General features: G+C 42.6%; 1 protein-coding gene across 2 annotated transcripts in view; it reads left to right on the top strand.

The window, feature by feature from the left end:
- The window catches only part of LOC138284672 (uncharacterized), a 215,988-nt gene that overhangs the window by 42,717 nt on the left and 157,081 nt on the right, over positions 1–16,190 (top strand). The window contains exons 2-4 of one of the 2 annotated variants that reach the window (XM_069223739.1): positions 4,000–4,344; positions 8,569–8,886; positions 9,860–9,967. In XM_069223739.1, coding sequence (XP_069079840.1) covers positions 4,000–4,344; positions 8,569–8,886; positions 9,860–9,967 — 771 coding nt within the window. The remainder of the gene's footprint in view (positions 1–3,999; positions 4,345–8,568; positions 8,887–9,859; positions 9,968–16,190) is intronic. The other variant, XM_069223740.1, reaches the window with a different exon arrangement.

The following is a 16,190-nucleotide window of genomic DNA, read 5'->3' on the forward strand; positions in this document are numbered from 1 at the left end:
GTTGTGGGAGCTGCCGAGCCCTTATCACTTTAGCAAACATTGGCAAAAAACTAACATTTTATGGTCTCAAAAAACACACATTGACTCAGTAGTTTCTGGCACTGAACAAAATTATTTTGTGTGCAGATAAGCTCCTGGTGAATGAGTAGATTGTATCACTCATAGTGAAACCAGCCGAGGTATGGATAGAGAGAGAGAGGGAATTTTAATAAAAACAAGAGGTCTTAGTTAACGCCAGACCTAATTAGGGGCCCAGTTCTTAAAGTCACAATTGTACACTCATGGTATATGTCTTTGCATTAGTGCTGTTTAACATAGTCCATGAACTTGCAGGTATTTACAGAAGTATACCAGAAATTCATACTACTAGAAAGTATTTGTGGGCTGTATTTTAGCACAAGCAAATATGCACTTGTAGATTTACTCATGTGAAAATCTTTTGAGTGTATACAAGTTCACTTTACGTCCAACCACTTTTTTCCCAACCATGTAAGAAGCTTTACTTCTGCTCTTGTCAGGAGTAAATTTCCAAACATACAAGTTAGTTGGTTTGCACAAACTCAGAAGGGCATTCCAACCTTTGAACTATTGCTTACTGCTACCTCCAGCCATAGTATGAAGAACTGTGGAAAGGTGGCAAAATAATGAAATCGCATTAAAACCCTACTATAGTATCAGCCCTGGCATAATATGAGATGCTATTGTCAGAGTGCTTATTAATAAGATGGCTATTATAATTTGTCACCGAGCTACATGGCACTTAAAGGACAAGTAGATAACTTTACAGGGCAAGACGATTTATGACGCAACCTGTCCCATAGACAAGTTGATAATTTATTAAATTTCACAGCCCTGCATACCCTCCATCTATCTGAAAGGGACAGTTCTTCTTTTTTACAGCTTGTAGAACCATTCAAGCTGTTGCAGGGGTGAAGTTGGTTTAATGCAGCTATGTTGCTTGTGCAGATTCCGTGCGCTGTATTTTGCTCTAGGAGTTCCAGAAATCACATATTTGGGAAACAATGCGTTCGGCTGGGTAGCATAAAACATAATCTTTTAGTGGTTTGTTACAACAAACCAAGTCCCAAATGCAAGTTAATAGAGAAGGATGTCAGTCTGGCATTATCACTCATTAGAGTCTGGATCTTTAAAGTGCTGGGCTTTGGACACAATCTGGGTCTGAAGCCACAGAAATCTTCCTAAGTTATTACTTTGGAGACTGGGAATGGAACCTGTACTAGACATCTCATTCTGCAGGAATGGGTCAGATATTAAATTATGCATTTCTTGTTTTTGCGATTATCCCCAGATTAGCAGATCACACCATAAGCTATTGTTTCCCGTATTCCTTGAACTTTCAGTGATTTTTGCAGTGTCTTCCCCTATGACAAGACAGGAAGGCCATTCCCATCGTCTGAAGCAGCACAGAATCCTGGTCAGCTTTGTTAGTTAAAACATTAATCTTGGTGAGTAAATATGCAATTCAAAATATCTCTGTAGCTTCTGGCTGATAGAATTGATTACTGGAAACTGATAACATGTAGAGACTCTTTAGCTGATGAGAAGTGATATGGGTTCTTGTCCATACAGTTTAAAATGAGACTGTGAGACAGATTAAGGGGGTTATTCCAACTTTGGAGGAGGTGGTAATCCGTCCCAAAAGTGACGGTTATACCACCAGCCGTATTACAAGTTCCATAGGATATAATGGACTCGTAATACGGCTGGTGGTAAATCCGTCACTTTACCGTCACTTTTGGGACGGATTACCACCTCCTCCAAAGTTGGAATAACCCCCTAAGTGTTAAGAGGGTGGGAGGGGCTGAGTATCTCTGAACAGGTGTTACCAGTGACTGCAATTTCCACTGGCTTTGTGTTATTTAAGGAGAATATAGTGCTTCTTTGATTCTCATGCTTAGTGTTCCCCCTGGCTCCTCTTTGCTTGCATCAGGATCTTTGTAGTCACAAGCGCATTGCAGGACACTGGGTGCACAAAGCAGTTGGCAGTGTGTGAAGGTGTGAGAGATGTCAAGTTGGCATTTTTCCTTTGTCTGGCACTTTGAGGAAATGCAGTTTTTCTGTGAGACTAGGTATGACTAGCCTTATGTGTGTGCCTACCCATGATGCTCACCTCTCAAGTCTTTGCTGCCTGAAGTTCCCTGTCCAAAATGGTACCAGTCTCTTCCTGTGATATAAGGCATGGGCTTGAAACACGTGTCACAATAAATTTTATCCCTCATATTTGATAATGTACCTCACACACTCATTTACCATTTTGTCTCTATTTTCCACTAGATAGATTCTTCTGGGACTCACTTCCCTGAAAAATCTTATCTCAGTCCTGATTTTATGTAGTTTTCGTGTCTTGCTTTTCAACGTCAACAACTAGAAACTACTATCAAGAACTAACCAGATTGTCAAGCAGTTTTTTTTTGCCATTTTTGTTTTCTCATTCTAACAAGGACCTGCTTCAGGAGATACTTGGCATGTCACTGTGAAAGGTTAGTCCTTTCCTGGGGCAATTAAAAAGGGAAGTAGAGAGGACTTTGCTGCGTCCAGTCCTTGTCACCAGGATAAAAACAGCTGAGGTGTGAAGGGAGAGTGAAGTAAGCATTGAGTACCTTTCTTCTGTGAGATAGTTTGCATTATCATAATAAAGGTAGCACCTGCATGGTTAGTCTTCTTCATGGAATCCTGGAGGCACTGCTTCTGCTTCTGGTATTGTTTCTTGATATAATCAAATCATATTTCACATTTGATTTGTTATTGTGTTCCTTTAGTGGGTTACTCCTTTGTTAATTGATATTCCAGACTTCCTCAGGTCAGCTTTGCTCCATTTGCTCTGCATATTTGTACCACTGCATTTTCCAATTCCACTTTCATTCACAAAGGAGGTGGCAGTCTTCATGTCCTGCAATGGTTCAAGTCTCAACCAGAGGTGGGCCAGTCCAGAGGATGTTTCTCTCTTTACTGCTTATTTCTCTCTTTACTGCTTATTCCATGTTTCCCCCCTGAAGTGGGAAATCATTTAGATGTGTACTGTGTCTTCGCTTAGTATTGGGCAAGAGGGCTAATGGCCATAAATACTACAGCTACTGGTGCATGACAGTATCCCAGTGAGTTCATAATTGATTCATATCGCGCTGGCTGCAGGCAGAATGATATTTCCAATGTTACACTGGATATAAGTCAACTATGAAATGAGCAAGTACAAATCAACATTGCAACTTGATTTGTTTCCACAGTTATACAAGGATATAAAAAGAAAAGAAAGAGGGTAGGAAGAGAAAATGATTATTCAAGATCGCAAAACATGTTGGCTGAACTGGTTGACACATTCTAAATTAGTGTAACTATTGTGAACTTTATGATGGCAAAATGTAATATTGGAATATGAACTCGAAATCTTATTAATAATAATCGTGGTACTGGTGCCTCTGCATTTTAATTATCTTTGAGTTATTATGTACACAGAATTAAAGGTAATGTGAGAGTGCACCACAGGTTCTAGGTCAGAAAAAGTTCTACTTCGTCTGAGATCATAATCCACGGAACGTATCCAGGGTGACAAAGTGCCTAGAAAATGTTTGACTACTCCTCGGTTTGTGCATGTTCACCAACATTTCATGGCAATCCCACTCTGGAATGCTCACTTCATATCCCTCTAAAGATATGCCTTCCTATGTAATGTCATGGCCTGATGTTGCAATCTTGCATGCAAGTAAATAATACTGTGTGTGGTAGATTCATATATCGTGAATACAAAACGTAATTTTACACATTTTGAACATGCCCTGTGTGCACATCAGGCCTTGATATGTAAATCAAAAATGTGTGAGCTTTGTCTCTTGACATTAGGACAGTTGCTACATTGGTTCTTATTTTTCCAGGCAACTTTGAATTATGGTATGCATTTTAACCTTTCAAACGATAATTGCCTTTGATCATAAGTTTCTTGCTCAGTTGCTAACTGCATTCATATTGTTTTTCGTTTCACAGAAACCAACAGTGACATAAAAGTACAGATGAAACAAGAGCCTATTCACGTTTTGGTTCATGAAGATGTTTCACTTGAGTGTTTATTGATAGGTTACAACAATAATCTTCAATCTGAACAATTGGGTGTCCTGTGGAACTTTGGTGAGGAAAACATTTGTTCATATAAAGCTGGCAACCTAAGTAAAAATTGGAGCAATGCAGAGCTCTATGAAGAGGACATTATCAAAAAGAATTTTACTCTGGTATTGAAGAACGTAACAATTAATCATGAAGGAAACTACAGATGTGATGTACTTATACTACCATATCACCGAGCAGCCGGAATGACAACACTCCAAGTTTCAGGTAAAAAAGAATATATATTTTATTAGCAAATATACTTTGATCCATTTTTTTATTAATGGTATAATGAAAACATACATTACCCTATAGTTCAAGGATGGGAGGGCTTACTGTGTAATCCATGTTTTTTGGGGGTGGTGACATGCGGGAATAAGTCTTTCTCGTCTGATTAGTGGATGGTTTTTCCTGTCATTTCACCTGAAGACTTCTCCTCCATGTACGACTACTTTTCTGATCGATGCTGTATTTAACCCCAGATTCCTCAAATTGTTTATTATTCCTTAGGCTTCTGATTGGATAGGTAAACCTTGTTAAGCAGTACCCCTGCACATTGGTTGGTGGCGTCGTGTGACTCCATACCAATGTTTTCCGCTCTGCAGAAGTGGCATGCAGAACCAAGTATAGGTGCCACTCGCGTGCGCTGCCGTCAGTTACTTTCTAGACCGTCCCTGTCACCAGATGCAGAGCCCAATAGAAAATTCCTTTGACCATTGTGCAGGTCTCTGTACTCGTACCATTTTGGGTGGAAAAGATCCCTGTTGGCTGAATAGGGTTCGTGGGAGGGTCTGTGACGAATCTGCGGTTAGAGTTTTCACCAGAAACAATGTTACCTAAATCAAGTAAATTGTTTTTTTCTCCTGATACATAGTTCTAACCACATATTCCTCATCTTTTGAAAAAAATACCAAAGCAGTACCCTCCCAGTGGTGGGTCTGTGAACTCACTCAAACCATTAATTCCTGCATTACTGAACCGGCAAAATGCCCAACCTGAAGGATCTGGCTGTCTAGACTATAGTACTCTAGACAATAGAACGTATGGAGTGGTGCCAATGTAGTAGAGTGAGAAATATCCAGAGCAGTTGATCCTTGTGCCAATGAAGTGGCAGCAGTCATGACTCTGGTGGAAGGTCCACAAAGACATGATTGTCTTGAGTACCACCGTGTCTTTCTTTTCTCCAGCGAAATCCCACAAATAACTGATCATCCACACAATATTCCCTGGTACGATTGATGTAAAAGTTAAGAGCCTTTTTAGGACCCAAATAATGATGTTTTTTCTCCTCCTTAGAGGGGTGAGGTGAAGGGAACAACGCAAGTATTGTGATATTTTGTCTGAATTGAAAAGTAGCCACCACTGAGAAGTATGGAAACTGGGGTTCTCTGAACCAGCTTGTCTGTGAAGAACGTAGTGTATGGTGGGTTGATGGAGAGGGCTTGCAGCTTACTCACCCCTTGCACTGATGTTATGGCAATGAAGAACACTGTCTTGAGGGTGCTAAGTGGTAATGGGCAGCTGTATAGGGGTTCAAAAATAGTTCAAAAATAGTTCAAAAATAGTACACATGGGGAAGGTGAGAACCAAGTTAAGGCTTCACTAATGAATGGAGAGTGTTTAAACTAATGTTGCAAACTCTTCAAAAACACATCACAACAGATGATTTAAACAAAGAAGGTGATTCTGGCATCCACAAAAAGGCCAAACAACACAACAGACACCTTTTATATGTGCCAAAGCAACTTCTTGCTGGGTTAGGGGCAATACAAAACGCAATATTTTGAATAACTTAGCTGAAGTGGTCCAGTCTGCCGAGTAGTGCACCAAACCACAAACTTGTCCCAATGGAAGACGTATAGGGATTTTTTTCGTAGGATGCCTGGCTACCAAAATTACATCTAAAACCTTGGGAGGGAGATCGAAGGCAGTCAGCTGCTGCTGCTCATTCTTCAAGCAAGGAGGTGAATACTGCACAGGACCCTGCCCTGCTCCTGAGACAGTAGCTCCTCCCGAAGTGGAAGCCTGATCTTAGGACAGATGCTCATGCATTGGAGTTCTGGATACCAAATCTGCCTCACCCAGCCCAGTGCCACTTGGATGACTTGGGCCCATTCATTCCTGATCTTCGTCAGAATTCAGGGAAAGAGAGATATCAGCAGGAAGGGGTACAGGAGTCCTGAGTTCCACTTTAGGAGGAACACATCGCTGAGGGAGAGATGCTCTAGAAACTCCCAGCATGCAACAGTGTTAACATTGTGCATTTTCCATGGAGATTAGATCGAGCTAAGGCTCAATCCATTTGTAGAAAAGGCCTTGCACCACTTTGGGTATAAGTGCCATTTGTGATCCAACCTAGTTTGTCTGCTCTGGCATTTAAGAAGCCTGCCAGGTGGTGGACCATTAGGAAAATGCCCATGTGCTCCATTCACTTCTAGGAACAAAGTGCCTTCTAGCACAGGGTCCATGACCTACCCCGCCCTGTTTGTTGCAATACCACATTGCAGTGTTGTTGCTTGTGAGCACCTGCTTCAGCCTCTGTTTGTAGTATGATGGGAAGGCATTCAGCCAGAACCTGATATCTACCTCTTCTTAGTGGCTGCCCTAACTCGGAAGCTATGTATTGGGTACCAATTTTAGCTCAGGGTAGGGAAAGGAGAGGGGTCTGCAGATGACACACTCACTGCCCAGCAACCACCAGTGTGGGTCTTTAGTAGTCTCTTATTGTCGAGGTCTGTTTAGGTTGAGGTTTGTGAAGGTCTGGTCCAGCGCCAGCCACCAGTCTTTGTCAAGTTGTGATGCCAGTCAATCCATAAAGACTGTTGAAGAAAGCCTTTTCATAGCTCAGCCAATCATATCTTTGCCTTCTTTGACTGATGCCATCTAGGCCCTCGCTCTATTCACTGTTCAGAAACAGTGGCATGCTGAGGCTTCTGAGGGCCAAGGACAAAGAGCAATCATACTGCACTATTGAGAGGGGCTTGCTCATTATTTTGTGACATCGGTTGCAATCTCCCTTTAAAAAATAGGATGGTCTGCTCTTCTTAGACTCATCTCATTATTGAACTAATTAAATGGCCGTTTGCTAGAGCTCAGGTAAAACACGATATGAGACAGTCAACAAGGGGCTGATGATTGTTGGCTGATGAATGTGCGAATGATGCTTACACGAACTAGTGGCTAATGTGTGCAGACCTTTTGCACCTCTGTCTTTATAAACAGTTAATGTTTTGCATGATAGCTAGAGTTGCATACGGCCAGAATCTAACGAACTCCTACTCACTGCTTGCTGGCTTCAGTTAAAAAGAAGCCATTCTTCTCTTGTTTGACCTGACACAGGCAATACATTGCTGGAAATCAGGTACAGAAGATACCTAAAAAATATTAAGCATAACCAGGATACCAGTGGATTGACATGCAGTCCTCATTCTCTAGTTGTCCCTAACTAACGGTGAGTTAAAAAGGACCGGAAGTTAAACAGCCAGCTTATTTTGTTTCTTACATTTAATAGGTAGCATTACAAATGTAAATAAATGTGTGTAGTGAAAATACATCGATCTTCAGTAAAACATATACAGCATTGTATGGCCACTAGTGGGTTGCCACGTAGTGAGATTTGGCCTGCATATTACATGGAGTGTGACCTGACTAGGTGTGTGCCCACCCAGCATGGCAATGAATCTCCATAGGCCTGTGCCTCTGGTGATGCATACAGAGCAGCACTCGTACATACCACTTTGTGACCGTGAGCAAGGAAAGAACGGAGTTGCCGCCTGTGATGGTGAACACTATTCTTGACTGCAACAACCCTCATTGAGGCTTTCACCGTTAGTGGGACAGATAAAGGGGTCTGTGGTGTAGAGCCAAGCCGCACAGGCCTTTCTGTCCTGCTTGGGCCTGGTTTTTGAAAGGTGCAAGGAGTGCAGTCATTTACTGCACTTTTGTTTGTTTGTGGCCTGCTAGAGGGGCACGGAAAGGTTGGTGTCCTGTGAAATTACACTTGAGGTCACCCTTCAGGTAGTCTGCTTTGTTGCCTCCCTTGTTTGCTGCTGTGTCTCCTCTTAGACAGTATGCTCTGACGTTGACTCCCCCGTTCTTGTGGAGCACTTTACCCTGAAAACCGCCTTTTGAGACTGGTACCTTAGTTTCCCATCCATCATGGGAATGGCTCAGAATGCCATTTTGGAGGACTGCATATTGCTTTATAATATGGCCCATTATATTGTTTTGCCCATTTAATTTCTGATTACTAAGGTGTTTAAAAATGTCATTTTGTGTTCAAAATGTTTTTCTCATGTGAAGAACATGGCTCATGGGGTTAAATCAGAAAACAATCATTAAACATTGGGAACTACAGTAATAATTTATTGTTTTAACTGTGATGCAACATAGGCATTGCCAGAGAATAAAGACAAACTTAAATACCACGTTGACTGTTTTTGTTTTCTACAGCGCGTCCATCGGTGACTGTCACTTCACCTGAAGCTGTTGAAGTCGGCAGAGAAGCAAGTTTAATGTGTGAAGTAAATGGATACTACAAGCCGAGCATCAACATTGAGTGGATTGAAGGGAAAAACAATTCAATGGATGTCATCAATAACAATGTTTGTCGCGCACCAGCAAGAATTGATCAAAAAGGCACCTACAGTGCTTCGGTTCAGATCATTGTAGAGCCCACGAAAGATGACATTGGAAAGCAGTACGCCTGCCGTGTAAAACACAGATCTTTTCCCCAAGATCATATAGAAGTTGCCAGACTAACTGTCAGAGGTAGGAGAAATGCAGACAATATGAATGTTGTATTTGAGCAGAATTTAACTATTTTGGTCGTTTTGTTAAATTGAGTTTTAGAGTAAGTCACATTGGAACATATGATCATGGATTTACATTATCGATAGCTGCACCCCTTTCAGTGAAACAAATCGACAGATTTATAGTTACCCCTTGTGGGAGATAATCTGTCCTATACATTGTAACAAAATATTCTTACATCATACTCCGTTGTGGCTAGACATAATCTGTGTACTTTGCAGTTGCAGAGATATTGTACCAGTAGTCCTAGATACACATCACTGGGCACTTTACCGTGAATGTCCGTACCCACACTAGTGATGCCCCTCACGGCCTCACCCATCTCTTCTAGAAATTCTAGCAGCATATAGAATTGGAAGAAAGCGTTTGTTGAAAAAAGAGATACTGTTTAGTTTTGAACGCAGTTGAGTTGAGGTCAAACCCCGCACCCTTTACTGGCCCCTTTATAGCTTATAGAGTAACATGGTCACATGTTCTTGATCTATTAGGAAGTGGTTGTTACCTGCACTCTTTGTACGGGAAGTGTAAATGTAAGTAACTCGCTTGCGAAAGTGGAATATTGGTATCTCCTATATGTGGCAAACACTGGCATTATCCTTTGAAAATGATGCTTAATTTGGTTACAATATTACTATGAGCGGGTAATCACAGTGAATACGGTCAGCATGCTCTTCCTTAGGGGTTGACCTGTTGGACAGGGTGGGGGAAGGTGGGGTTAGAAGAAAGTGACTGATTCGTCATTGATGCCTCTCCTAAAAATCACATCTTAAAACTTTGATATCTTGGCTCCCACGTTGGCCATTATACGAGGGTCTTCCTCATGAATGGTAATTTACTTTTCATAATGGAGAATTTGAATTCTGGCATGATTAAAATATGCTTATCTTTCTTTTTGAACACTTCTGAAGCTGTTGTTTTTATTTATTTATAGAACAAACTTTTGATAGACCAACTCAAGCGTTGATTGGAACAGTTGTTGCTTTAGTGGCAGTCATCGTTACTGTCGTACTGGTCGTCTGTCGTCAATTATACTATACGGGTAGGTACTGATTTTAATATATTCGAAATGCATTTGAAAATACATTGATTTTACTTTCCAGTTTGGTACTTTGTTTTATGAAACAATTGTCAGCTTGAAGGAAAAAAAGAAACATAATTTAGCAGTGGTGAATGGTCAAATTATATTCAAAATAGAAGATACTGTACAACTAGCAGTATAACAAAGCAATGATAAACCATATTTAGGTTATCACAATTTTAACCGTTGTTTTTGCTTCAGATTCGGGAAAACATAGTTTGCCAGATGTGTATAGCACAACAGAAACAGTAGACTTCTTACAGAGACACAACTACCTTTATCATGCATAAATCCTAGCAAAAGCTCATAGTACTATTGTAATCTAACTAAAGGCATCCGGTTATTCTGGGGCTCCTCTGCTCCTAAGCCACAGAGCAAATAATAGCAGCAAATAGAGCCTAACGTTGGCCCTTTTCTTCTGATGGCCACTGTCAAAGTGCTGTATGAGCGTAAACTAATGTGGCACGTACTCCATAGATACTGTCTACATTTCTCGAGGGACCAGAAAGTATGGTCTAAGGCTTCCATGAGGGCCTCATTGATGCCACCAGCATGAGGGTCGGGAGCTGTAAAGTGGGTCCAGGGGGAAGCGAAGCATGTGCGTGGGTGCGGAAATTAACCATGGCTTCATGTGGCTTCTGCCTGCCACTCATACTCTAATCTCATGCGACAAAGAAATTACCTTTTGATGCAAAATGTGAGATACTCATCTAGTAGCTGAATTGCACAATGTGAAACCAGAAAACTGTAGATGAATCCCGTTTTGCCCACTTGATCAAATTGTGTGATCCTAGGCAATTGCTTGATTTCACTTTGTCTTCATTAACACATATGTGAGCACCATTGCAGGAAACTGGAACTTGTTGCAGTTACCCCCACCACTTTTTGCCTGATCTTGATGCTGACTTGACTGAGAGTTTTCTGGGATCCTGCTAACCAGGCCCAAGCACCAGTGTTCTTTCCCTTAAAATGTACCATTGTTTCCACAATTGGCAAACCTCTGGCATACATATAAGTACCTTGTAAAAGGTACCAGTAGTAGCAAGGACCCTGTGACCAGGGAGGGCCACTAAGGGCTGCAGCATGTGTTGTGCCACCCTAAGGGACCCCTCACCTAACACATGCACACTGCCATTGCAGCTTGTGTGTGCTGGGGGGGAAAAAAGACAAAGTCGACATGGCATCCCCCTCAGGGTGCCATGCCACAAAATATTGCCTGTTGCATAGGTAAGTCACCCTCTAGCATGCCTTGCAGCCCTAAGGCAGGGTGCACTATACCACAGGTCAGGGCATAGCTGCATGAGCAATATGCCCCTACAGTGTCTAAGTCCATTCTTAGACATTGTAAGTGCAGTGTGGCCATATTAAGTATATGGTCTGGGAATTTGTCAAAATGAACTCCACAGTTCCATAATGGCTACACTGAATACTGACTGGGAAGTTTGGAATCAAACTTCCGTGCACAATAACCCCCCACTAATGCCAGTGTGGGATTTATTAAAACATGCACACAGAGGGCATCTTAGAGATGCCCCCTGTATTTTACCCAATCCTCTAGTGTAGGACGGACTGGTCTGTGCCAGCCTGCCCCTGGCAGACGCGTTTCTGACCCCATGGGGTGAAGACCTTTGTGCACTCTGAGGCCAGAAACAAAGCCTGCTCTGGGTGGAGGTGCTTCACACCTCTCCCCTGCAGGAACTGTAACACCTGGGGGTGAGCCTCAAAGGCTCAGGACTCAGGTTACAGTGCCCCAGGGCAGTCCAGCTAGTGGAGATGCCCACCCCCTGGACAAGCCCTCACTTTTGGCGGCCAGTTCGGCGGGAAACTTAAGAAAAACAAGGAGGAGTGACCACTTCAGCTGGGACCACCCCTAAGGTGTCCAAAGCTGAAGTGGCCACCTCCATCTTGGTTTGGAGGACAGGGACTAATAGGGATGGGAATGTGCCCCCCCTCCCCAAAGGGAGTGGACACAAGGAGGGTGTAGCCACCCTCAGAGACAGTTGCCATTGGCTACTGCCCTCTGACCCCTGTAATGCCCCTAGAACCTGTATTTAAGGGCTTCCCCAAACCCAGCTCACCATACTCCTGGCGTCCAACAGGAAGAAGAAGGACTGATAATCTGAAACCCCCAGCAGAGAAGAAGGAAGACGACGACTACTTTGGCCCCAGCCCTACCAGCCTGTCTCCTGCTTCAGAGAACCTGCAAAAAGACCAGTGACGCATCCAGCGGGCCCAGCGACCTCTGCCAACTCTAGAGGACTGCCCTGCACCAAAAAGGACCATGAAGTCCCGAGGACAGCGGCTCTGTCTGAAGAAACTTACAACCAAGGACTCCCACCTCACTCCAGATGCATGAGTCCTGACCCCTGTGCACCAGATGCCCACGGCCCATATCCAGGTGGTGTGCCCGAGACACCCCCCTGGACCTCTCCTGCAGCCTCTGAGTGACCCCCGGGGTCTCCTCACAGAACAGCATTGGAAACCGGATGTCCTGTTTGCACCCTGCACCCGGCTGCCCCTGTGCCGCTGAAGGTGTGTGTTTGGTGCCTACTTGTGGCCCCTCCATTGCTCTTCTAATCCCCCCTGGTCTACCCTCTGAGTCTCAGATGCTTACCTGCTGGCTCACCGGATTCCCAGTACCCCCTGTCTCCATAGGAGCCCACATTAATTTGGTTCCTCTTTGACCTCTGCACCCGACCGGCCAGTGTTGCTGGTGGTGGGTGTTTGGCGTTAACTTGAGCCCCCAACGATGGACTACCTAAACCCCGGAGATAAGAACTGTAAGTTGAATACTTACCTTCAAAACTGTACTATCTTTTCTTTCCTCCGGAACTGTTGAAAAAGTGCATTGTGTCCACTTTTAAAATAGCTTTTTGCCATTTTAAGAACAATTGTATACATTGTCGATTATATTCAAAGTCCTGATCATATATATGCAAAGTACCTTTTATTTCATGTACTTACCTGCAAACTGAATCTTGTGGTTCTAGAAATAAATTAACAAAACTTTTTTTTCCATATAAAATCCTATTGATCTGGAGTTAAGTCATTGAGTGTGTGTTTTTTCTATTGCATGTGTGTGTACAACAAATGCTTAACACTACCCTCTGATAAGCCTAACTGCTCGACCACACTACCACAAATAGAGCTTTAGTATTATCTATTTCAGCCTCTGTCAAGCCTCTGGGGACCCCTGGACTCTGTGCACACTATATCTCATTTTAATATAGTATATACAGAGCCAGCTTCCTACAACCATGAAATATATGAGTTCATGATGCATGTGTACAACACCTTCACTTGTGCGTGATTTAACAAACTATAATGTTGTTCCCATTATAATAACAAGCTAGGGCACACAGAGTGTGTGCCTGACAAATGACTTGCCTCTTGATTCACTATGAGCATTGTTGTCAGGACGGAGTTGGCATGAACGTTTCTAAGTTCATGTTTGAAGAATATCACTTCTAATAAATGCCTCTCGATGTAGTGATATAATCTGGTGTACTAGGGTAAAACGCTTCTGCATGTTAACGAAATACACTTTTTTGAATTTTGCAGTTTCTCATATTGTCACATGATTAGTGCAAGATGTCTTTAAAAATGAAGATGGGACTCAAAATAAGTTGTGCAGAACACCTTCATGGCTTCTTTACCGTTCCTTTCGTTAAGGTTTAAATAAATGCTTGCCCATTTAACAACTTTCAGAATGTTCATGCTTTATAAAGTGAAAAGCAGTCCATTGCTGTTGTTCACTGAGGGGCTGCATATCCGAGTATACCAGATATATAGTGACTGCTTGAGTGGGGATTTCATTTTTTTCTCATACAGTAGGCAGATATCTGACTAAACGCTTGTAATTCTGTAGGGTTACTGCAAGGGATGCTTGCCTACACCTTGTGGTAGATGCATTCCAAGACAGTGGGGGTCATTACAACGGGCGCCAGAATACTGTACATAGAATACATTGCTGGCGGTATGGCTGGCTCCCTATTTTGACATTTCCGCTGGGCCAGCGGACGGTAACAGAGTTACCGTCTGCTGGCCCAGCGGAAAAGTCACATCAACATTGCTGCCGGCTTGTATTTGAGCCGGCGGCAATGCTGATGTGCAGCGGGTGCAGTAGCACCCGTCGCGCATTTCACTGCCCAAAATTCGGGCAGTGAAATGCATGATGGGGCTCTGCCTGGGGGCCCCCAGGGGCCCCCTGAGTCCCCTTACCGCCAGCCTCTTCCTGGCGGTGCAAACCGCCAGAAACAGGCTGGCGGTAGGGGAGTCATAATCCCCAGGGCAGCGCTACTTGCAGCGCTGACCTGGCGGATTATCACTGCCGGGGCTAAAATGGCCGTATACCGCCGGCCCCGGCGGTGCGACCGCGGCGCTACCACCGTGGTCCAAATACGCCGGGAAGCACCTCCAGCCTGACTAAATTGCTGCATAAAGGGCAAACTGTCACCTGCCAGCATGACTGCTGTAGAAATGAATAATGTACTCCCTGACTTGGGAAAACTATTAACCCATATGGCCAGTCAGTTAAATAAATCCGAGCTCCAACTCAAAGATAAATATAACAAGATTTTTGGGGGATTAATTGTTTTCATCAATGTATACAGTTTTTAAACAGGTGTATCAAATGAGATATATGCGATGTGATCATGATTAAATAGTCCCTGTTAGGTTTGCATGTTGAGAAATGAAATGCCACCAAAGGATGAAGCATCTTCTCCCAGTGTGACTGCTGTTTGAATGGAAATGGAGAAAATACCACATAATAACACTGTTGATGGAGTGGGAATATTTTGAACCTCAATCTCTTGACAAAATCCCCCACTGATCATGTGGACCTTTGGTTGCTGACTTTAAGTGTTGAGGGGTAGCTAACATCGAAAATACATTTCAAATAAAGTAAACCCGGACAACTTTTCGAATATCAAGAACTCGGACAACTTCACAGTGATGACAGAGAGGATGGTATTACAACAATGAAGATTTATTTTTGAAGTTGTCAGTCAATCATCAATTAGCAAATTTGGGAATGGTTCAGAAAGTATATTAATGCAGCCATAATATTCAGTTGCTCAAGTATTATAAAGTACAGAATAGCAACGAACACTATGTAAAGAATGCAAATTAATCAAATGTGTTTCATAAAGAAACCCACACTGTCTAGATTAAATAATGTAAGAGAGTCGGGTATATCTAAAGAGGAAGGAAAGAAGATGTCAGCAATCTATGAACCTCAGTAGAAGTTCAGAGGAAACTAAAGAGTGTTTAGCATAATGATTTCCACTCGGGGGGAAAAGCCAAACAGAAAGGTTTTCTCTGTTCTAAATCATGGTAGGGTCTGGTCATAACTATAGAGCACTAATTAAAAGTACAGTCGAAGTTTCAGGAACATGAATATCTCACTCCCACAGTTCAAGACCAGTCCCGTGTCAGCATTTGCTGGGAACTGGTAGACTCTCCAGAGTCCCATTCCGACACAATTAGACACACATCTGCTTGCCCTTGAGAGTTGCATCTTCCTAGTGCCGGGTATAGGAGGTTCCTTTCACCATCATCTCTTCATGTCTGCTGCCAGCTTTTCTCTTCGCCAGCCTCACTAACAGTCTAATACAGCGGTTCCCAACCTTTCGACTCCTGAGGACCCCCATTGAAACACTACTGAAAGCCGGGGAACCCCAAACAATTTGTACAATTTACATTTCAAACATTAAAACAGTAATTCACACAAAAATACACAGACAAGTACACACCAAACAAATACTCAAATTACTAATGATATAATTATTTCAAATTGAAAACATATGCAGAAATCAAAACAATTTAATGAGAAGTTTGCTGCTGCATCTTGGTGACTAACTTTTCATTATATGGTTTAATTTAGGAAAGCTGACTTCTCTGGTCAGATTCTACATTTCCCAAGCGATTTCTGTTTTTAATTTTTAGATACATAAGATCTGAGAAAGTATTTTCACATAAATATGTTTTGGGGAAAGGAAGTAAAACCATAAGGACTTCCATAGCCTCTCTGTCACATGTAATTCATTTGTTTTATAGCACCTCACATACCAGTGTAGGGTTTTGGAGCACTTTTCCGGAGACTACAAGGTGTAGAACTCACATGACATTCACAATGGTAGGCTTTTTCTAAGAGTGCTTGGTCTGGAGCAGCACAATTTCA

This window comes from Pleurodeles waltl, chromosome 3_1 (genome assembly GCF_031143425.1).
Source record: "Pleurodeles waltl isolate 20211129_DDA chromosome 3_1, aPleWal1.hap1.20221129, whole genome shotgun sequence".
In the NCBI taxonomy this organism is placed as follows: Eukaryota; Metazoa; Chordata; class Amphibia; order Caudata; family Salamandridae; genus Pleurodeles; species Pleurodeles waltl.